This window comes from Aquarana catesbeiana, linkage group LG04, assembly GCF_042186555.1.
Source record: "Aquarana catesbeiana isolate 2022-GZ linkage group LG04, ASM4218655v1, whole genome shotgun sequence".
Lineage (NCBI taxonomy): Eukaryota > Metazoa > Chordata > Amphibia > Anura > Ranidae > Aquarana > Aquarana catesbeiana.
In genome coordinates this window covers 31,980,000-32,002,280 of record NC_133327.1, presented here as the reverse complement: position 1 = coordinate 32,002,280, position 22,281 = coordinate 31,980,000, and the positions used below count along the sequence as shown (strand labels likewise).

At 45.6% G+C, this 22,281-nt stretch overlaps 1 protein-coding gene across 1 annotated transcript in view; it reads left to right on the top strand.

Moving 5' to 3' along the window:
• LOC141141144 (uncharacterized) overlaps positions 1-22,281 on the top strand; it is a 226,440-nt gene that overhangs the window by 199 nt on the left and 203,960 nt on the right. The window contains exons 2-6 of the mRNA XM_073628849.1: positions 260-2,543; positions 6,896-6,971; positions 10,789-10,919; positions 11,228-11,282; positions 15,088-15,155. Coding sequence (XP_073484950.1) covers positions 260-2,543; positions 6,896-6,971; positions 10,789-10,919; positions 11,228-11,282; positions 15,088-15,155 — 2,614 coding nt within the window. The remainder of the gene's footprint in view (positions 1-259; positions 2,544-6,895; positions 6,972-10,788; positions 10,920-11,227; positions 11,283-15,087; positions 15,156-22,281) is intronic.

Genomic DNA, 22,281 nt, shown 5'->3' with positions numbered 1-22,281 from the left:
TATATCTATATATATATATATATATATATGGAAGGAGTAATAATATTATATTTTATAAGGAGTGATAATATATACATATATAGGAGTGATAATATATACATATATAGGAGTGATAATATATACATATATAGGAGTGATAATATATACATATATATTTGTGTGGATGGACTAATAACATTGTACAGGGGACGCGCACGGGGGCGGGGACGGTAGAAGGATGATTAGCATTCGGGGAAGAGTAGGAGGAGCGGTAGTGCAGAGGGCTGGAGAGGCGGAGTTCCGATCTCCGCCGAGAGACAGGGGGAACAGATTTCGACGGGGAACCATTCTCGGCACAACAGGGGTCCCTAGGCAAGAGGAGAAGCGAAGAGCTACTCAGGAGGAAGCAAGACCCCATTAAAGGGACTCCTCAGGGTAAGAATGAAACAGACCAGGAGCCCAATAACAGAGCGCCCTCCACAGGAAGGAAGGAGAAAAGAGACTCAAAGAGCGCGCACCCCGAGGGGCCCAACGCTGCCGAGAGGGCGCACCCCGAGGGGCCCAACGCTGCCGAGAGGGCGCACCCCGAGGGGCCCAACGCTGCCGAGAGGGTGCACCCCGAGGGGCCCAACGCTGCCGAGAGGGCGCACCCCGAGGGGCCCAACGCTGCCGAGAGGGCGCACCCCGAGGGGCCCAACGCTGCCGAGAGGGCGCACCCCGAGGGGCCCAACGCTGCCGAGAGGGCGCACCCCAAAGGGCCCAACGCTGCCGAGAGGGCGCACCCCAAAGGGCCCAACGCTGCCGAGAGGGCGCACCCCAAAGGGCCCAACGCTGCTGAGAGGGCGCACCCCAAGGGGCCCAACGCTGCCGAGAGCGCGCACCCCGAGGGGCCCAAAAGTGCCTCTCATTCTCCTAGAGGTGATGACGGTAGAAGCCTACGACCACGGAGAAGCCAGGACAGCTCCAGTGTTAACATAGTGGACAACCCGCAAGGAGCCACCTCTTCCCCCACCACTAATGCCTCCCTCAGCAGAGAGACCAGATCCAGCAAAGCTAAAAGCCAAGAGCAGCCTGGAGCCTCTGCTGCAGTAAGAGGACTGGGTGAAGGTGCAATCTCAAGCAAAGACAAAGCACGCCTTGCTGAGCCCAGCTCTGAAAAAACCCAAGGCTCTGAGGTCTCTATTGAGAGCAGCAGCCATGACAGTAGTCGGCGACCAAGGAGAAGCCGCGACGGCTCCAGCATTAACGAAGAGAACCGCTTCAGAGGAGCCGCTGCTGTAACTAATGCATCGCTGAAGAGAGAGACCAGATCCAGTGCAGGAAGAATGCAGGAGGGATCTGAAGCCTCCATGGCCATCAGAGGTAAAGATGCCATTTCAAGCAAAGCGATATTGGAAAATGTAGACCTTGTGGAGCCCAACTCTCAAAAACAAGAGAACCCTGAGGAGAGCAGCAGTCATAAAAGAAGCCATGAGGGCTCCGGCTTTAATGTAGAGGATGACCACAAAGGAGCCACCTCATCCACCGTAACTAGTACATTGTCTAGCAGAAAGACCAGAGCCAGCAGAGCAAAGGACATTGATGAACCTGGAGTCTCCATTGCGGTCGGGAGAGGAGGTGATGGTTTAGACTCAAGCCAGCAGAAGAATGAAAACAAAGCCAAGGCCAACTCTCAACAAGGGGAAGGATCTGAGGACCCTGGTGGGAGCAGCGGTCATAATAGAAGCTCACAACCAAAGGGAAACCTTAGTAGCACCAATGTTAATGTAGAGGACAGCCCCAGAGAAGCCGCTTTGTCCACTGCTACCAATGCTTCATTCACCAGAGAGACCAGATCCAGTAAAGCAATAAACTTTCAAGAGGAAAAAGGATCTGGGGACTCTGGGAGTAGCAGCCACAATAGAAGCTTACAAAGACTGAGGAGCCCTAAGGGCTCCAGCAGTAATGTACAGAACAGCTCCAGAGGACCCAGTTCTTCCACTGAAAGGTGTGATTTAATCAGCGGAGGCACCAGGGGACAAAAAGACTACGAGAAAGCTGGACTTTCCACTGCTGCCAATAAAAGGGACAGTGATACTCTTTCACCTTTAGTTAAAAGTGTAATGAGGCCCAGCAACCAAAGGGAGGAGACATTAGACATCTCTGGTGGGGTTAGAAGTCCGGGTAAAAACTTAAGACCAAGGAGAAGCTGTGATGGCTCTGGCATCAGTGGTGAGGCAATACGAGAAGGTTATGGTACACCTTCCAAAGAAAGGACTGGGAAAAGTGAACCTGTAACCCCGAGTGGGGATGTTTTGGGGAATCCTAGGGGGAACATCAGTCCCAGGAAAAACGTAACAAAAAATAAAAATCTCCAGGACCCTGTTGATGAGAGGCATCCTTCTAACTTGACCATGGAGAGCAATGCAGGAGAGGCTGCCAGAGACTATAAAGTGCACTGTTGTTCCAAGCAGTTGCTGCAGGAGGTGCTGGGGATGTGTACAGGAATCTGCAAAGAAATTGTGGATAGTCAGCAGTATCTGAATGAGGAACAGAAGCAGCAGCATCACAAGAACTTGGTCTGGGTGAGAAGTGTTTGGCTTTGGAACCTGAATTTCAGTAGAGATGTTATGAGAGGAAAAAAATAATTATATATAATATATATATATATATATATATATATATATATATATATATATATATATATATATTTTTTTTTTTTTTTTTTTTTTCGTTTAAGGGCCAGTTCACGCCATAGAAACGCATGCTTTTTCTGCATGTGCGTTTTTGATGCAGTCCAGTGCAATTGTTTTCCCCCTCTTTTTTTCTTAAACTTAAATAAGGACATGTGTGTTCCAGTGTGTTTTTGATGCTTTTTACAGCGTTCCAGTTTAGTCCAGTGCAGGAAAAATGCAGCATGTTCTACTAGTTTTTTTTTTTTGTTCTGGAACTGCAAGCACTGGTGTGAACTATGCCATTAAAGATCATATAACCTACTACTTAGAAAAAAATGCACTGGACTGCTTGTGGTGTGAACTGGCCTTTAAGTGCTTGCTGCATGCCCACCGTCAAATGACAGCAGGGTGGCTCTCGTTCTGGAACGGTGTCCCAGAATGGCCACTCTCGCGCACCCGCAGAGCGGCAGCCGCGCAGTGTTTCTGGGACATGGCGCGACCCTGATCTCTGTAAAGAGACCATGTGATCGCCTCTGTCCAATCACAGCCGGTCACATGTAAACACGGAGATGCCGGTAATAGACTCTCCTCGCCTCACACTGACAGTGTGAGGCGAGGAGAGACGATCAGCGGCATCTCCACGCAGGACATCTAGGAATGTAATCAGGGCACTGATCATCAGTGCCCTGATTACAATATAGCAATATAGTGTCACCAATCAGTGCCCACCAATGGCAGCAATCAGTGCCCACCACTGCCCACAAAGGGCCACCAATCAGTGCCCATTAGCGATGCCAGTCATTGCTGGCAATCAATGCCCATAAGTACCACCCATCCGTGCCGTCTATTAGTGCCCACCAGTGCCACCTAATCAGTGCCCATAAGTGCCACCTCATCGATGCCCACCAGTTCAGCCTATCTGAGTGCACATCAGTGAAGGCGAAAAATTAGTTACAAAATTTACTGACAGAAAAAAAGTAAAAAAAAAAACATTTTTTCAAAATTTTTGGTCTTCTTTTTTTTTTCTTGTAAAAAATAAAAAAACCCAGCAGTGATTAACCACTTGCCGACCATCCACCGCAGTTGTACTGTGGCAGAATGGCACCGCTGGTGGTTGCGATCACTGTCGGGCTCCCGCAATCGCTCGGGACACACGGAGAACTGGGATCTGTGTGTGTGTAAACACAGTTTCCAGTTCTCTGAGGGGAGAAGAGACAGATCGTCTGTTCATACAGAGTATGAACAGCGATCTATCTCTTTCCCTACACAGTCCCATCCCCCCTTCAGTTAGAACACACATTAGGGAACACATTAACCCCTTGATTGCCCCCTAGTGGTTAACCCCTTCACTGCCAGTGACATTTTCACAGTAATCAATGCATTTTTATAGCAGTGATCACTGTAAAAATGCCAGTGGTCCCAAAAATGTGTCAAAATTGTCTGACGTGTCCGCCATAATGTCGCAGTCTTGATAAAAATTGCAGATCGTCACCATTACTAATAAAAAAATGAATAATAGAAATGGCATAAAACTATGCCCTATTTTGTAGACGCTTTAACTTTTGCGCAAACCAATCAATATACGCTTATTGCGATTTTTACCAAAAATATGTAGAAGAATACATATTGGCCTAAACTGAGGGAAAAAAAAATGTTTTTTTTTTTGGTGATATTGGTGCTCTGGTCAGGAAGGGGGTAAAATCTTCCGGGGCTGAAGTGGTTAAATACCATCAAAAGAAAGCTCTATTTGTGTGAAGAAAATGATAAAAAAAAATTTGTTTGGATACAGTGAAGCACGACCGCGCAATTGTGCGACAGCGCTGAAAGCTGAAAAATGGCTTGGGCAGGAAGGGGGTGTAAATGCCCTGTAGGCAAGTGGTTAAAGAAGTAAAATATGAGGTTAATATTTCGGACCACCTTTCATGGAAATACTATTTCCAGGTGGTCAGCAATGGCACCCTAAATATTTAATGCAGCTCTGTAGTCATTAACCACTAACCGTTTGCTGCCCAAAGACCAGAGCACTTTTTGCGATTCAGCACTGTGTTGCTTTAGCTGATAATTGCCAAACAAAATTGACATCCTTTTTTCCCCACAAATAGAGCTTTATTTTGGTGGTATTTGATCTTTTTTGCGCTATAAATAAAAAAAAATAGCGTCAATTTTGAAAAAAACGCATTATTTTTTACTTTTTGCTATAATAAATATCCCCAAAAAATATATAAAAAACATTTTTTTCCTCAGTTTAGGCCGATGCGTATTCTTCTACATATTTTTGGTAATAAAAATCGCAATAAGCATTTATTGATTGGTTTGCGCAAAAGTTATAGCGTCTACAAAATAGGGGATAGTTTTATAGCATTTTTATTAATGATTTTTATTTATTTTTTTTTTACTAGTAATGGCGGCGATCAGCAATTTTTTATTATGGCGGACAGATCAGACACTTTTGGTGCTATTTTGGGACCATTCACATTTATACAGTGATCAGTGAGATTAAAAATGCATTGATTACTGTGTAAATGTTATTGGCAGTGAAGGGGTTAACCACTAGGTGGCGCTGTAGGGGTTAAGTGTGTCCTAGGGAGTGATTCTAACTGGGGGGGGGGGGGGGGGGCGTGGCTATGTGTGACACGACACTTATCACCACTCCCGATTACAGGGAGCTGTGATCAGTGTCACTAGGCAGAACGGGGAAATGTTTGTGTACATCAGCATTTCCCCGTTCTTCCTCTCCGTGAGACGATCGCGGAGATCCCGACGGACATCGTGTCCACGGGACCCGCGCCCACAAGCCGCTTCTTAAAGGGCCACATACAGGTACGTTAGTATGCCCATACTTGCCCTTCTGCGTAAGCCGGTCGCATGCAGTTAATATATAGTTAAATGTATTTTTTACATGCAAGTACCTGAATTTGACCTGGTATCTGCCTCTTAGAGAACTACGGAACCAGCTCTGGTCACTGGCCTGCACTTTGCAATAGAACTGACAGAACATCTGTGCTCAAATCTAGTTAGCTTACATATACACCGTATACAGTATGATGTCAGGGAGAAAGGAAAGTCCCACTGCTCCAGGTGAATATAATGTCCTGATGGACTCAGTGGTCTGGATGCTAGCCCTGGCTCACTACCGAGACACTGGATTCAAAATAAATTCTGCTGCACACCACCGGCGGTCCAAGAGTGTTTAACCTGGTTTTGAGGAAGCACAATGGTTGTATGAAACGCATCAACCTGATTTATTTGATTGTGTCCTGATGGTAGTACGCATTGTACAATTTACGCAATAAACACTCTTGGACGGGCGGGGGTGTGCAGCCAAAGAAATTTTGTATACAGTATGATGTGCTAGAGCAGCCTGACCACATGTTAACACCCAATTAACAGTTAACAATTCACACCCCTCATACGGGGGAACCAAAGTGCGATGGGTATGCTTGTTGCCATTCATTTTTGGCACCAACTGTGCTTTCCTGGATTAGACATGGCATGTACCAAGGAATATATAGGTTGCCTTGCAGTGCATTTGGGAAAGCACAGATGTGTGTGTTTTTGTTTTTTTTTGCTGACGTTGAGGTTCCAATGAAAATGAATGGGCAGCATACTGCAATGAATGTCAGTGTCAAAAATTGCACTATAAGGGTACCACAGTTTGCATATAAAGATTTGCTATTATCTGAGTAACGGTGTATAGAACCCAGTACACTAGTTGACCTAAAGAACCCTTGTCCTGTATTTATTTGAAATCTCCAGGAACAAATACTCTGCAGAAGAAGAGGTGCACATAGTTACCTTTTCCACTGAAGGCAAATGCATTCCAGAGGACTGGTTCCTCAAATCTACAGGGAAACTGTTTCCATGGTCCCCTGTAAGATCTCAATGCTTCCTCTCGCTGACCTCTACTTTAGAACTGTGTAGTGACACAGAGGTCCATGGAAGTAAACAGTGAGAGCTGCTGTGGACTGTGGGGACATCGGTTTACCTGCAGTCTTTGAGGAACCAATGGCGATTAACACTGCTGAAAGTAGTGACATCAAGTAGTGGAAAACAAGTACTGAGGGGGCAGTTTTGCAGCAAAAGCTGTTCTGTTCCTATTTTTAATAACCCCCGAGCTCCTTGAACAAAACTGGAGTTCTACTTTTAAGTATCAGTTTTGGAATAGGGCTAGACTGATATTTAATACAGTTCTTACAAAACCTCAGCATATTCCACAGGTAGAATTGGTGTTCTGATTTGACAGATATTTTGTTTAAATTCAGGACTTTGAATCTGCCTTTCAAGAGAATGTCAGCATCAATGGACTGTCATGGCACGAGGCCCCAGATAAAGACTCTGGTAAGAATCGGTTAAAGTGATTGTAAAGTCTCGTGTTTTAAAAAAAATAAATAACAAACATGTTATACTTCCCTCCTCTGTGCAGTTGGTTTTGCACAGAGCAACCCGGATCCTCCCCTTCCCGGGCCCTCTTTGCTGCTCCCAGCCCCTCCCTCCTATCGAGTGCCCCCACAGTCAGCAGCTTCCTATGGGGGCACCCATGCCGAGTCACAGCTCTGTGTGTTTATGTCTCAGCCAATCAGGAGGAGTTAACCGGACGACTTAGACATTCATGGACATCGTTAGAGAGATGGGGCTCAGGTAAGTCATTAGGGGGTGCTGGGGAGGCTGCTACACACAAGGTTTTTTATCTTAATGCATTAAGATAAATAAAACCTTCTGACTTTACAACTCCTTTAAAGCTCAACTCCAGATGAAACTTTCTTTACCATTGGATGCAATAGGGAATAATTAAAACTAAAGTTTAATCTGCCTATAATTTGGCTTCCCATTCCCCCCCCCCCCAATCAACAAGTTAATTTTTAGAGAAAACCTTTTTATTTTCATTACAAACCTAATTTAACCACCTCCCGCCATATAGTAAAATGACGGGCACAAGGCGGCCCTCGTTCTGGGGCGACATCATATGACAGGGCTCGACAAACCCCGGGCGCCAGGTCGCATTTGCGACTAGAATTAGCGACCTGGCGCCTGGGGCGGCACAGCTTTGGTATCCTGTGTCCGTTCGCCTCCCCCCCCCCCCTCCCGCCGCGATCGCGCTGGGCCGCGCCGGTAATTGAGGCCCCGGCTTTGCGGCCTACTGCAGTCCTATGGTTCCTGGTTCCTTCTGCAATCGGGCGCCCTCTGGTGGTGGCCGTTGGTATGACAAGACATCCACCAATGCTAATGGAGCAGCTTTCCCTACCTGTTTTCACTGCCTGCTCATCTCCTTCCCTTTACTTAGAACCCCCAAACATTATATATATTTTTTATTCTAACACCCTAGAGAATAAAATGGCGGTCATTGCAATACTTTCTGTCACACCGTATTTGCGCAGCGGACTTACAAGCGCACTTTTTTGGGAAAAAATACTTTTTTTAATTAAAAAATAAGAAAACAGTAAAGTTAGCCCAATTTTTTTTATATTTTGAAAGATGATGTTACGCCGAGTAAATTGATTCCCAACATGTCACGCTTCAAAATTTCATCCGCTCGTGGAATGGCGACAAACTTTTACCCTTTAAAATCTCCATAGGTGTCGTTTAAAAAATTCTACATGTTGCATGTTTTGAGTTACAGAGGAGGTCTAGGACTAGAATTATTGCTCTCACTCTAACGATTGTGGCGATACCTCACGTGTGGTTTGAACACCGCTTTCATATGCGGGTGCTACTCACATATGCGTTTGCTTCTGCAAGCGAGCTCGGCGGGACGGGGCGCATTTAAAAAAATTATTATTTTTTCTTATATATTTTATTTTTTATTTTTACACTGTTTTTAAAAAAAATAAAAATTGTGTCACTTTTATTTCTATTACAAGGGATGGGGCACATTTAAATTTTTTTTTTTCTTATTTATTTTAACTTTTATTTTTTCACTGTTCTTTTAAAAAAAAAAAAAAAAAGTCACTTTTATTCCTATTAGAAGGAATGTAAAAATCCCTTGTAATAGAAAAAAAGCATGACAGGTCCTCTTAAATATGACATCTGGGGTCAAAAAGACCTCAGATCTCATATTTACACTAAAATGCATTAAAAAAAAAAATTGTCATTTGAAAAAAAAAAAAAAAATGTCCCTTCAAGAGCTATGGGTGGAAGTGACGATTTGACGTCGCTTTCGCCCTGCAATGACTTGGAGATGGGCGGGGGGCCATCTTCCTCTCACTCGTCTCCATGTCAGGCCAGGGACAGATCCGGATCGCCTCCGCCGTTACCGACGGCCACGATAAGCGGTGAAGGGCACCGGAGAGCGGCGGTAGGGGGGCCCTCTCCTGCCGCCGATAAAAGTGATCTCGCTGCTAATCTGCTGCAGAGACCACTTTTATCTGAAAGAGAACCGCCGGCTCTTGAAGAAGATACCGGGGTTATGGTAGCTAGCTGCTACCATAACAACGGTATTTCTCTTCAAAGACAGGACGTATATAGTCGTCCTGCGGGAAGGAAGTGGTTAATTAAAATGAATTTATTATTTGTCATCTCCCTGCTTGGCCCCTTTCACAGGGGCTGTCTGATCAGGTTCGCATGTCAGTTTTTCAGGCGGACCTGATTGGATCCTTAGCGAGAATATGGTGGTCTTGTGTACCTGCATGGCAGGAAATAAAAGCAGTCACATTAGTTCTAGTCGTCTCTGTGTAAATTTAAGATTGGTTAATTTTTATATTGAAAATAAAGCTTTGTCGGTCGTTTTAAAAAAAAAAAAAAAAAACCTGGCTCCTAACTTTTTTAGCTGGCTCCTAGATTCCAAGCAAATTTGTCAAGCCCTGTCATATGACATCATCATTGCTCTTCAGAGCCATCTTCTCAGTGCATCCTCATCAGCGCACTTCAGTGAAGGAGGAAAATTACTTATTTACAACATTTTCTAGCTAAGAAAAACTTTTTTTTTCAAAAGTTTGTCTTTAAATACCACCAAAAGAAAGCTCTATCTGTCTCAAAAATATGATAAAATTTCTTTTGGGTACAGCGTTTCATGACCCCGCAATAGTCATTCAAAGTGCAATAGCACTGAAAGCTGAAAATTGGCCTGGGCAGGAAGGGGGCAAAAAATCCCGGTATTGAAGTTGTTAAACCCATTGATGTCATCACTCTGTCACTGTGCTTCTCATGATCATGGCTGTTTGGGAGGGGATACCAGTTTCCTTGCTCCTGGCTCACCAGGTCTGTGTACCTGAACATCAACTGCATTATGTCTGTAGAAAAAATTCTAGGTTTATGAATATACATAGAGAGACATATTAATCCTATATAACATTGGAGGTCCATATGGTTTACCCCTCCAGAGACACACCAGTGAGTTTTAAATATCTCTTCTGGAATGCTGTTCCTATAGTTAATATGATAGACAAGCTAAGTATGCTGTAATTCACTCTGCTGCACATGCTCCAGCTCGCCCCCCCCCCCCCCCCCAAAAAAAATAAGTGACTGGAAGACTATAGAACAGACCAGCCCCCTGGGCTTAGGCCTTAGTGTAGCACATCATTCTGAGTATTTATTTTACTAAAGTACACAGCTAGACCGGGACACGGCTTTTTCCAGATGCCCCAAACAATCGGAAAGGGGATTCATCAGAGAAAATGACTTTACCCCAGTCCTCAGCAGTCTAATCCCTGTACCTTTTGCAGAATATTAGTCTTTCCCTGATGTTTTTCCTGGAGAGAAGTGGCTTCTTTGCTGCCCTTCTTCATACCAGGTCATCCTCCAAAAGTCTTCTCACTGTGTATGCAGATGTACTCACACCATTCCTGAACAAGTTCTGCACTGGTGGTGCCCCGATAGCACAGCTGAATGAACTGTAGGAGACGGTCCTGGCACTTGCTGGACTTTTTTGGGCGCCCTGAAGCCTTCTTCACAAATGCAGTGGAATCGTGTGTTTTTTTTTTTTTTTTTTTTTTTATGGGAGTAAGTTAATTTTCATGACAAAGAGGGAATTTGCAATTGTAATTCATCTGATCACTCTTCATAACATTCTGGAGTGTATGCAAATTGCCATCATAAAAACTGAGGCAGCAGACTTTGTGAAAATGAATGTTTGTGTCATTCTCAACTTTTGGCCATGGCTGTATATTCTTTGGTATAGTTATAGAAACCCAGGCTTATTCTATATTTCCTCACCTGGCAGAACCGGACATTAAAATACTAGAAGACCAATTGGATGAAGCCATGGTGGAGACCTCAATGAAGAGAAAGCGATATCCAAGGAAGATCCTGAGTCATTTTGTCAAAGCATTAAAAACGGAGCGTGAAATCCTGGTATGTTGTTCATTCAAATAGTAATATTTTTAAGTCCGTGGACCAATACCAATATTTAATTTATGGTTGATTGCTGGAACCCAGTGTGGCACTACAAGGCTACCAACTACTCAGCTACCTTACTTGCACTATGTGGTTGATTTATTAAAACTGGAGAGCATAGTTGAACAAGCTGAAGTTAGATGCTGATTGGCTACTGTGCAAAGCTGCAGCAGATTTTTCACATTCAAGTTTTAGTAAATCAACCCCTATTTGTTTAGTGATGTCTTGTGACCTGTGATTTAATATCCTTTATTGTTTACGTGCAGAACCAGTACAAGCCAGTTGTGAATGCAGAAAAGGTCAGGCTCGATCCTGCACTTGGTAAGCAAGTTTATAATTTTGTTCAGTGTCTTAGCAATGGTGCACAATTTCTGAAATCTAATGTGTGTCCAGCTGTTGTATAAAACCGGATGTTTCTACCCATTATTACCTATATTTATCCTTTGACGGCCAAGGATGTGGCCTACTTGTCATAGCAATCAAAGGGTTAAAAGAAGCATGCAGATATTGTAAAGCCTATTCTGCTAGTTACAGAAGTGCCTTTTTTAAGGTTTTTAAAAATCAATGTGTACAATTTTGGGCATTTTTTACCATTTTTGTGGGTACCACAGTTTTTGGTTTAATCAAGATTTATTAGGTTTCCAACTAGAGTGATACAATAACAGCAGTGCATTTTCAAACACATACACACATTTGGCATTACTGTGCAAATGAGAGCAATTCCACTAGTTTCTGATATCTGTACCTTTTTAGAGCACTGCAACATCCAGATTTCCGCAAATGCAAACGGAACACGTGTGTGCAGGAATGCTGCGTGTACGCAGAATCTCGTGGCTCGTATGAGCCCTCTGTACAACGATACCCTCTGGGATGTGTGGTGTGGCAATCTCAGGAAGCAGAGGGAGTCCGTACGTAATTCTCACCTAAGCAACAAAGCAGGATGCGTTGCCTTGCAGCACAAAAATGGTACTAAACTTTACCCAGAGGAGTAGGTTTCATGTGTTCATGAGCCCTGTCATGTTACATAGTAGATGTGGTTGAAAAAAGACACAAGTCCATCAAGTCCAACCAATGTGTGTGATTATATGTCAGTATTACATTGTATATCCCTGTATGTTGCGGTCATTCAGGTGATTATCTAATAGTTTCTTGAAGCTATCAATGCTCCCCGCTGAGATCACCGCCTGTGGAAGGGAATTCCACATCCTTGCCGCTCTCAGTAAAGAACCCTCTACGTAGTTTAAGGTTAGACCTCTTTTCTTCTAATTTTAATGAGTGGCCACGAGTCTTGGTAAACTCCCTTCTGCGAAAAAGTTTTATCCCTGTTGTGGGGTCACCAGTACGGTATTTGTATATTGAAATCATATCCCCTCTCAAGCGTCTCTTCTCCAGAGAGAATAGTTTCAGTGCTCGCAAACTTTCCTCATAACTAATATCCTCCAGACCCTTTATTAGCTTTGTTGCCCTTCTTTGTACTCGCTCCATTTCCAGTACACTGAGGACTGGTGGCCAGAACTGGACAACATACTCTAGGTGCGGCCGGACCAGAGTCTTGTAGAGTGGGAGAATTATCGTTTTATCTCTGGAGTTGATCCCCTTTTTAATGCATGCCAATATTCTGTTTGCTTTGTTAGCAGCTGCTTGGCATTGCATGCCATTGCTGAGCCTATCATCTACTAGGACCCCCAGGTCCTTTTCCATCCTAGATCCCCCCCCCCCCCACAGTTTATAGACTGCATTCATATTTTTGCCACCCAAATGCATTATTTTACATCTTTCTACATTGAACCTCATTTGCCATGTAGTTGCCCACCCCATTAATTTGTTCAGATCTTTTTGCAAGGTTTCCACATCCTGCAGAGAAGTTATTGCCCTGCTTAGCTTAGTATAGTCCGCAAATACAGAGATTGAACTGTTTACCCCATCCTCCAGGTCGTTTATGAACAAATTAAATCGGACAGAACCCTGGGGGACCCCACTACCCACCCCTGACCATTCCGAGTACTCCCCATTTATCACCACCCTCTGAACTCGCCCTTGTAGACACTTTTCAATCGATGTACTCACCCTATGGTCCATGCCAACGGACCTTGTTTTGTACAGTAAACATTTATTGGGAACTGTGTCAAATGCTTTGGCAAAATCCAGATACACCACGTCTACGGGCCTTCCTTTATCTAGCTGGCAACTCACCTCCTCATAGAAGGTTAGTAGATTGGTTTGGCCAGAACAATTCTTCATGAATCCATGCTGATTACTGCTAATGATACCGTTCTCATTACTAAAATCTTGTATATAGTCCCTTATCATTCCCTCCAAGAGTTTACATACTATTGATGTTAGGCTAACTGGTCTGTAATTTCCAGGGATGTATTTTGGGCCCTTTTTAAATATTGGTGCTACATTGGCTTTTCTCCAATCAGCTGGTACCATTCCAGTCAGTAGACTGTCAGTAAAAATTAGGAACAATGGTCTGGCAATTACTTTACTGAGTTCCCTAAGTACCCTCGGGTGCAAGCCATCTGGTCCCGGTGATTTATTAATGTTAAGTTTCCCAAGTCTAATTTTAATTCTGTCCTCCGTTAACCATGGAGGTGCTTTCTGTGATGTGTAATGAGGATAAACACTGCAGTTTTGGTTACTGAAGCCCCCCGATTCCCTTGTGAAGACTGAGGAGAAGAATAAATTCAATACCTTCGCCATCTCCCCATCCTTTGTAACCAGATGTCCTTCCTCATTCTTTATGGGGCCAATATGGTCTGTCCTCCCTTTTTTACTGTTTACATACTTAAAGAATTTCTTGGGATTTTTTTTACTCTCCACCGCTATGTGCCTTTCATGTTCTATCTTGGCTGTCCTTATTGCACCCGTACATTTCTTGTTGCATTCTTTATAAAGTCTGAATGCTGATGATGATCCCTCAACCTTGTATTTTTTGAAGGCCTTCTCTTTTGCTTTTATATGCATTTTTACATTGGAGTTAAATCATCCAGGACTTTTGTTTGCTCTTTTAAATGTATTACTCAATGTGATGCATTGGCTAATGCCCTTATTTAATATGCTCTTAAAGCAAACCCATCTCTCCTCCATGTTCTTTGTTCCTAAGATTTTATCCCAATTTATGCCTTCTAGCAAGGTTCTTAGTTTAGGTAAGTTGGCTCTTTTGAAATTCAGTGTCTTTGTATTTCCCTTATGTTTCCTATTTGTGTGAATTATACTGAAGCCAATTGACCTGTGATCGCTGTTACCTAAATTGCCCTGTATTTCCACATCCGTGATCAGGTCTGTATTTTAATCAGTAGATCCAGTAACACTTTACTTCTAGTTGGTGCGTCTACCATCTGACCCATAAAATTGTCCTGTAAGACATTTAGGAACTGGCGAGCCTGAATGCGCGGTTCCCTCCGCCCAGTATATGTCTGGATAATTAAAATCCCCCATTATAACACTTCCCATCCTTGCTGCTAATGCAAATTGTGATAGATCTGTCTCTTCCTCCCTCAGGTTAGGGGACCTATAGCATACTCCCAGTATTATTTTCCCCTTAGCTTCACCCCTTTGGAGCTCTACCCATAAGGATTCCACCTCTTCCCTAGCTCCCTTAGTGATGTCAATTCTCACATTCTCTTGTACATTATTCTTGATATATAGGCATACCCCTCCCCCTTTTTTTACCCTCTCTATTCTTGCGATAAAGGGTATACCCTTGAATGTTTGCCAGCCAATCATGAGAGCTGTTGAACCAGGTCTCTGAAATTCCCACAAAATCCAAATACAACAGTATCTCTAGTTCACCAATGCCATTAGCCTGGCGGACAAGATGGGTGAACATGCCACGTAGTTTAGACCGGTTGCATATTATCCTCTTATTGGGTGTTCCAAGATTGCAACTAGGACTTGCTACTATATTTACCTTGTGGTAGTAGGGGGAGGGAGGTTCCTTATCCCTATAAAGGCTGCAGCCAGGCTAACTTGGAGCTTTCACTTGGGCTTGGCAGTACTGGTTTATTTTAAGACGCCGCACTGCTTTGTATGCTGATTTTTATAGCTTGATAATTGTATTGTTGGTGTTTATGCTGATGGCTGCAGATGTAATCTGTTTTCTCTGTTTCCTGCAACTTTACAGAATTGCGCATGAAGGACCTCAGTGCTACAGCTGCAACCGTTTGCCATCACATCCATGAAACCAAAAAGGTAAAACTGACTGTTCAGAGAAGCTGTCCCTACCAATACTTATATTTTGCTCTTCTCCACCTATGGAATCTGCAGGCTGGCGAGTGTCATAAAAAGTCTCTTAACCAAAACATTTTTTCTTTTTTTTAATATTCCTATTCTACCAGATTTATAGAGCGCAAACTGTTTGTGCAGCACTTGGCAGAAGACAGTACAATTCCATATAAGAGTGTTCAGAGGGCCCTCATTGTTAGAGCTTACAATCTAAACAGAAATAGTATAATTTGTTAGAAACCCCTGTCATAGGGAATCTCCACTACCTAGGTGTGCCCGTTACAAGATTTTTTACATCACTTACTGTTTGAGTGAAAGCTGTAACATGCTGGATTTCTCATGACTTTTTGTCCCAGTGACAATGCTCCCCAGGGAAAATAGAGAGGGTAACTCTCTCCAAGTGGGATAAAGCTAAAAAAAACTCTGTTGGAAATGTTAACTATGCTATCCGAAACGTAATAAACATTTCTTGGCTAGAGCTACAATTTAATGCAGATCTCTCCTTACAAACGTCGTTATCAAGTTGCTAGAATGACTGATTTTTCAGGGAGCCATAATTTCCTATATGTAGCTTCCTGGGAACTCTGACACACAGGGCACACAATTATGGCAACCTGAGCATCAGAATTTTTATCTTTTTAAATTATTGGATTTAAAAAAATTAAAACCATGAGAGCTAAAAGCGTAAGGCCCCTTTCACACATACGGACCTTTTGTCTATTTTTATCCATCCATTGACATATGAAAAACAGACATCAATGCAACTCTTTGGAAAAACAGATGTAAACGGATGATCATCCATTTACATCCGTCAACATCCGTTTTTTTGATACTGATGAAAGCCCTATTTTTATTCTGTTAAAAAAAGGGAACAGATGTAAATTGACAAATGGACCGTTTTTGCATTGGTAGTGGATGTAAAAAAACAAAAACAAATATGCAACTGATTGGTAAACTGATGTAAACCTAATGTAACCTTTATCCGTTTTTTCTTTGAAAAAACGTGACTGAACTGATGAAATGAGTGGTCCGCATGTGTGAAAGGGGCCTTAGAAGTATATGTGGCACTGAAAACAAGTCCAGAGTCCAAGTCCAGATCATAAAGAAATGTCAGCATACAGGCTTAACCTGTATATCTTTCTACTGATGCATACCAGAGTTCTGTTTACATTCCCAACTACCTGGCCCCCCTGTTTGCTCATTTCACAATCATTTCAATATAAGCACCCCCAGATCTTTTTCCTCTGTAGTTATGGTCAACACTGCACCCCCAATATTGTACTCCTTTATCGGTGGCCTATTTTTCCTTAAGTGGTTGTAAAGCCTTAAGGTTTTTCACCTTAATGCATAGAATGCATTAAGGTGAAAAACCTTCTGCGCTGCAGCTCTCCCCCAGTGAGCCCGATCCGATCCAGTGATCCGCATGAGCGCAGAGGCTCCAACTGCTGTCGGTCTTCTCATTGGACAGATTGATAGCAGCAGGAGCCATTGGCTCCCGCTACTGTCAATCAAAAGCTGTGACGTGGCCGAGTCCCACTGTCTGTGTCAATGGACACAGCAGCGGATCTTGGGAGCAAACCCACAGGGGTGCCCCCGTGAAAAGCATCTTTCCGTGGGGGTACCCGTTGAGGAGGGGCCCGAAAGCGCTGGCGGGGGACCCCATAACAAGAGGATGGGGGCTGCTCTGTGCAAAACCATTACACAGAGCAGGTCAGTATAACATGTATGTTTTGTGTGTATTTTTTTTTTAATTGAAAGGTTACAACCACTTTAAAGCGGGGGTCCACCTATCTATCGCTTTTTTTTTTTTTTTTGAGTTCATTCACAAACTTTTCTTCTCACCATTACATACTCACATATTGTGTGTAATATGTCCGCCTGTGTCAGATTTCGTCGGAAAGAATAACTTATATTATTCACTGCAGGCGGTTTCCATCTTCATTGTGGGCATTTGAAGCCCACAAGCATTTATTTCCTGGATGCGGTGAATGCTGTGCTCCCAGCATTCTCTGCTCGTTCCCGCACATGCTCAGTGGCATCCTGGGAAGCCTGAGACTAGCTCCCAGGAGACTGTGCGGAGTCTGGGAGAGGCTAGAAACACGCCTACTCCCACGGGAGGAGAACCAGGAAGTGCAAAGAAGAATAGAAAAATAAAAGGTAATTACGGTGATTTTAATTTTTTTAAATGGCATGTCAGCATCTAGGCAAGGAAGAGAATACATACAGATATTAATTTTGAACATTATCTCTATGCATTCTCTTCCTTGCCTAGATGCTGACATGCTGTGTAAACGAAAATTTAAATCGCCGTAATTACCTTTTTTTTTTTTTTCTAATCTTCCTGGTTTTCCTCCCATGGGAGTAGGCGTGTTTCTAGCCTCTCCCAGGCTTCCCAGCATGCATTGTGCAACAGTGTCATCACAACATCTCGGTGAATGCTGGGAGCACAGCATTCACCGCATCCAGGAAATACATGCTTGTGGGCTTCAAATGCCCACAATGAAGATGGAAACCGCCTCCAGTGAATTTTATAAATTATTCTTTACAACGAAATCGGACACAGGCGGACTTATTACACAGAACATGTGAGTAGATAATCATGAGAAGAAAAGTTTGTGAATGAACTCCAAAAAAAAAAAAACGATAGATAGGTGGACCCCCGCTTTAAGTGTGTTTTGTTTTGCATTTAGAAAGAAAGTCAAGGTACCAGGTGATGTGCAGGTGTAAACCTTGTGTAATTGCAGAAACGTTCTGATTAAAGAACATCAATGTAAATGCATTGTCATCACATCCTTTTAATGCTGCACTGTACTTGATCATGATACACGCCTGTTATAGTTTGGAGCATACATCTGCACATTGTATAGTGGCAGGTTTTTCAGTCTGCACCTGAATTTTGGATCAGTTTTGAGTGCAGTTACGTTAAAAAAAAAAAAATATATATAATGGTTATGGTTTATAACACATTGATTTTGTCTACTAATTGCAACCATGATTGCTTCTAATTGTATAGAGAGCAAGACCTTTTTTTCCAGCTTTTTCTGTTCCAGAACTACTGTCTCCCACATCTTTAATTACAAAAACTTCACCATTGGCTGAAAAAAAACACAGATTAAAACATGAAAATCTAGCCTGATATCAGATTAGCATGAAGTTTACATTGTTACGTTATTGCAATAACCACAAGTGATATAAATTCACTTTGTGTACACCAAGTGCAATTGCAAACCCAGTTATTACCTATGCAGGTGGCAGAGCTGTGGGAGGGACCAGCAGGCTCCACCCACTACATGATATCTGCAGAAAACTGAGAGGGTGGATACAAGACCAGTCACCCTGCACAGGGAGAAAACACAGCAGTGGCCGGTCTCTTCTTCTTTTTATTTTTTTTTTTTTTTTTTTACAGGAAGCTCCTGCACAGAGGAAAAGTTTCACACTGAATTTCTACACTGATATGGAGATACCTGCTCTCCGGTGCTTCTACCGTCTCGCCCGTGCGATCGGCAAGCCGGAAAATGAATCAGCGGCTGCTGGAAGTTGAGCATAGAGATATCTGGTGGCCAGATGGTCCCTAGTCATCTCTATGACTTTTGGAGGCCTGGGCGCGAGGTTTTGACATCACGTCCAGGCCGGCGGAAGTGAACATTGCCAGTGACGTGGCTGGAAAGGTCGAGACAATTCATTTTTTTTTTTGATCTAGGTTTTTGTGGCTGTAGGCGGAGCCGTACCATAATTAGGGGGCGTGGCATTCGTTGTAGGCGTGGCTTAGGAAAAATATACAAGTGCGCCGTGGCGAAAAATGGGCGTGGTTTACGTGACATGGTGGGCGTGACTCAAGAGGGTGTGGTTAGAGTCTGAGATGAATGATGGAGAGGGAAAGGGGGAGAGGGGGAAAGGGGGAGAGGGAAATGACGCAACAGCAGCCCCAGATCCTACACAATAAAAATATGTGTATTCTAGAAAGTTTAACAATCATCAGATAAAGTTACTCCAAACACCTGGTGTTAGCACTTCAATCATCCCGGCACCATGGTTGTTATGGTGTCAGGATGATTAAAGAGCCCCCACCTCACACCAGGAGTCCCCGGCGGAGCCCCCCCTCACACCATGAGTCCCCGGCGGAGCCCCCCCTCACACCATGAGTCCCCGGCGGAGCCCCCCCTCGCATCAGGAGTCCCCGGCGGAGCTCCCCCTCGCATCAGGAGTCCCCGGCGGAGCTCCCCCTCGCATCAGGAGTCCCCGGCGGAGCTCCCCCTCGCATCAGGAGTCCCCGGCGGAGCCCCCCCTCGCATCAGGAGTCCCCGGCGGAGCCCCCCCTCGCATCAGGAGTCCCCGGCGGAGCCCCCCCTCGCATCAGGAGTCCCCGGCGGAGCTCCCCCTCGCATCAGGAGTCCCCGGCGGAGCTCCCCCTCACACCATGAGTCCCCGGCGGAGCCCCCCCTCACACCATGAGTCCCCGGCGGAGCTCCACCTCGCATCAGGAGTCCCCGGCGGAGCTCCCCCTCGCATCAGGAGTCCCCGGCGGAGCTCCCCCTCGCATCAGGAGTCCCCGGCGGAGCTCCCCCTCGCATCAGGAGTCCCCGGCGGAGCCCCCCCTCGCATCAGGAGTCCCCGGCGGAGCTCCCCCTCGCATCAGGAGTCCCCGGCGGAGCTCCCCCTCGCATCAGGAGTCCCCGGCGGAGCTCCCCCTCGCATCAGGAGTCCCCGGCGGAGCTCCCCCTCGCATCAGGAGTCCCCGGCGGAGCTCCCCCTCGCATCAGGAGTCCCCGGCGGAGCTCCCCCTCGCATCAGGAGTCCCCGGCGGAGCTCCCCCTCGCATCAGGAGTCCCCGGCGGAGCTCCCCCTCGCATCAGGAGTCCCCGGCGGAGCTCCCCCTCGCATCAGGAGTCCCCGGCGGAGCTCCCCCTCGCATCAGGAGTCCCCGGCGGAGCTCCCCCTCGCATCAGGAGTCCCCGGCGGAGCTCCCCCTCGCATCAGGAGTCCCCGGCGGAGCTCCCCCTCGCATCAGGAGTCCCCGGCGGAGCCCCCCCTCGCATCAGGAGTCCCCGGCGGAGCCCCCCCTCGCATCAGGAGTCCCCGGCGGAGCTCCCCCTCGCATCAGGAGTCCCCGGCGGAGCTCCCCCTCGCATCAGGAGTCCCCGGCGGAGCCCCCCCTCGCATCAGGAGTCCCCGGCGGAGCCCCCCCTCGCATCAGGAGTCCCCGGCGGAGCCCCCCCTCGCATCAGGAGTCCCCGGCGGAGCCCCCCCTCGCATCAGGAGTCCCCGGCGGAGCCCCCCCTCGCATCAGGAGTCCCCGGCGGAGCCCCCCCTCACATCAGGAGTCCCCGGCGGAGCCCCCCCTCGCATCAGGAGTCCCCGGCGGAGCTCCCCCTCGCATCAGGAGTCCCCAGGGAAGCCCCCCCTCGCATCAGGAGTCCCCAGGGAAGCCCCCCCTCGCATCAGGAGTCCCCAGGGAAGCCCCCCCTCGCATCAGGAGTCCCCGGCGGAGCTCCCCCTCGCATCAGGAGTCCCCGGCGGAGCCCCCCCTCGCATCAGGAGTCCCCGGCGGAGCCCCCCCTCGCATCAGGAGTCCCCGGCGGAGCCCCCGCTCGCATCAGGTGTCCCCAGTGGAGCCCCCCTTACGATTCCCAGAGCTTTTCTTCCAATAATAATAATCCAAAAAGTGACAAAAAAAAACAAACGAAACTCCATATTAAGTGTAACTAATGAATCCATAGAACCACTGTGCAAATAGAATATAAAAAAGCAATAAATACGGCACTCTAAAATAAGTAATGGTAGTGCAACTATGTGATCTGTGCAATAATAATATAGAATCAATATATATAAATAATGACAGATAAAAATCCACACAAGTGCAATAAATAATAATTAAGTCCAATGGTATCAAAAAGGTGCTTAGATCAGTGAAGAAACGTGCCCTTGGTAAAAAGGTCCCATAGACGATACAATCAAAATTGATAAAACAGCTCCACGATCCTCCTCAAAATGACTCTCCTAGGGATCTCTCGTCCTAACACCGCATAGGATTTTCCCTATAGAACCTCCATTCACGTGGTTGTTTTACATTTCTATTATATTCATTTTTTTGAGCAATATTTATTATACTTTTTTGAGCGTCACTTAATCATCAGTTTTTTACACCATTTATATTTTAATTTGATTGAGCGCTACATTCATTTAATATTTTGTTACCTACATTTACTAGCGCCTGGGTTGTCCACTATTTGCGCCTGAATTATGCCTACTCTACATGAATGGGTGCCCGGATTGCGCCTACTTGACCCCTATTAGCGGCTCAGTTGCTGCTGCTCTGTACCAGCCGATTTAGATAGCTACAGCTTGTGCGCAAGTGTGGTAGAGCAGAGAGCGCCCCTTCAAGCCCAGCAGCGTGCGGGTGTGATTTCCAATGCTGCCTATCAGTGCCGGGACAAGGTCACCCAGTGCCCAGGGCGAACATACCAGATTGCGCCCCCCCCCCCCCCATTTACAGTGCAAGGGTTCAGTAGCAAGTGATGCAGAGCTCAGGAATGGAAAAAAAAAACATATTAAGGATTGTGGAAATAGGGTTCAGAAGACTGGTATAAAACCCAATATGTTATATATTGCAGTTTAACAATCATTAGATGTGGTGGCTGCATTAGTTTTATTTTAGGCTTTTCCCCTCTGTTTTCACCTGGCGATCTGGCCAGTGGCATATGTCCTGTATTAGAGTGCCCCCAATCTGGATAAAGGAGCACAGAAGGCACAGCTGATAGCAGCATAGTCAGTCTGGGAAGGAGGGTAGTGTTAGATGTACTAGCAGATTTAGCCAAACTCAATAGCCTATGAAAAACAGGATCACACATTCTCCACACTTCAGCACACTGGACTCCTCTACTTTCTGCTCTGCTGTCTAAAGTCAACATGGGAAAGAGAATGAGGAGGACACGCTCTGACACACAGGGGGGCTCTGACACACAGGGGGGCTCTGACACACAGGGGGGCTCTGACACACAGGGGGGCTCTGACACACAGGGGGGCTCTGACACACAGGGGGCTCTGACACACAGGGGGGCTCTGACACACAGGGGGGCTCTGACACACAGGGGGG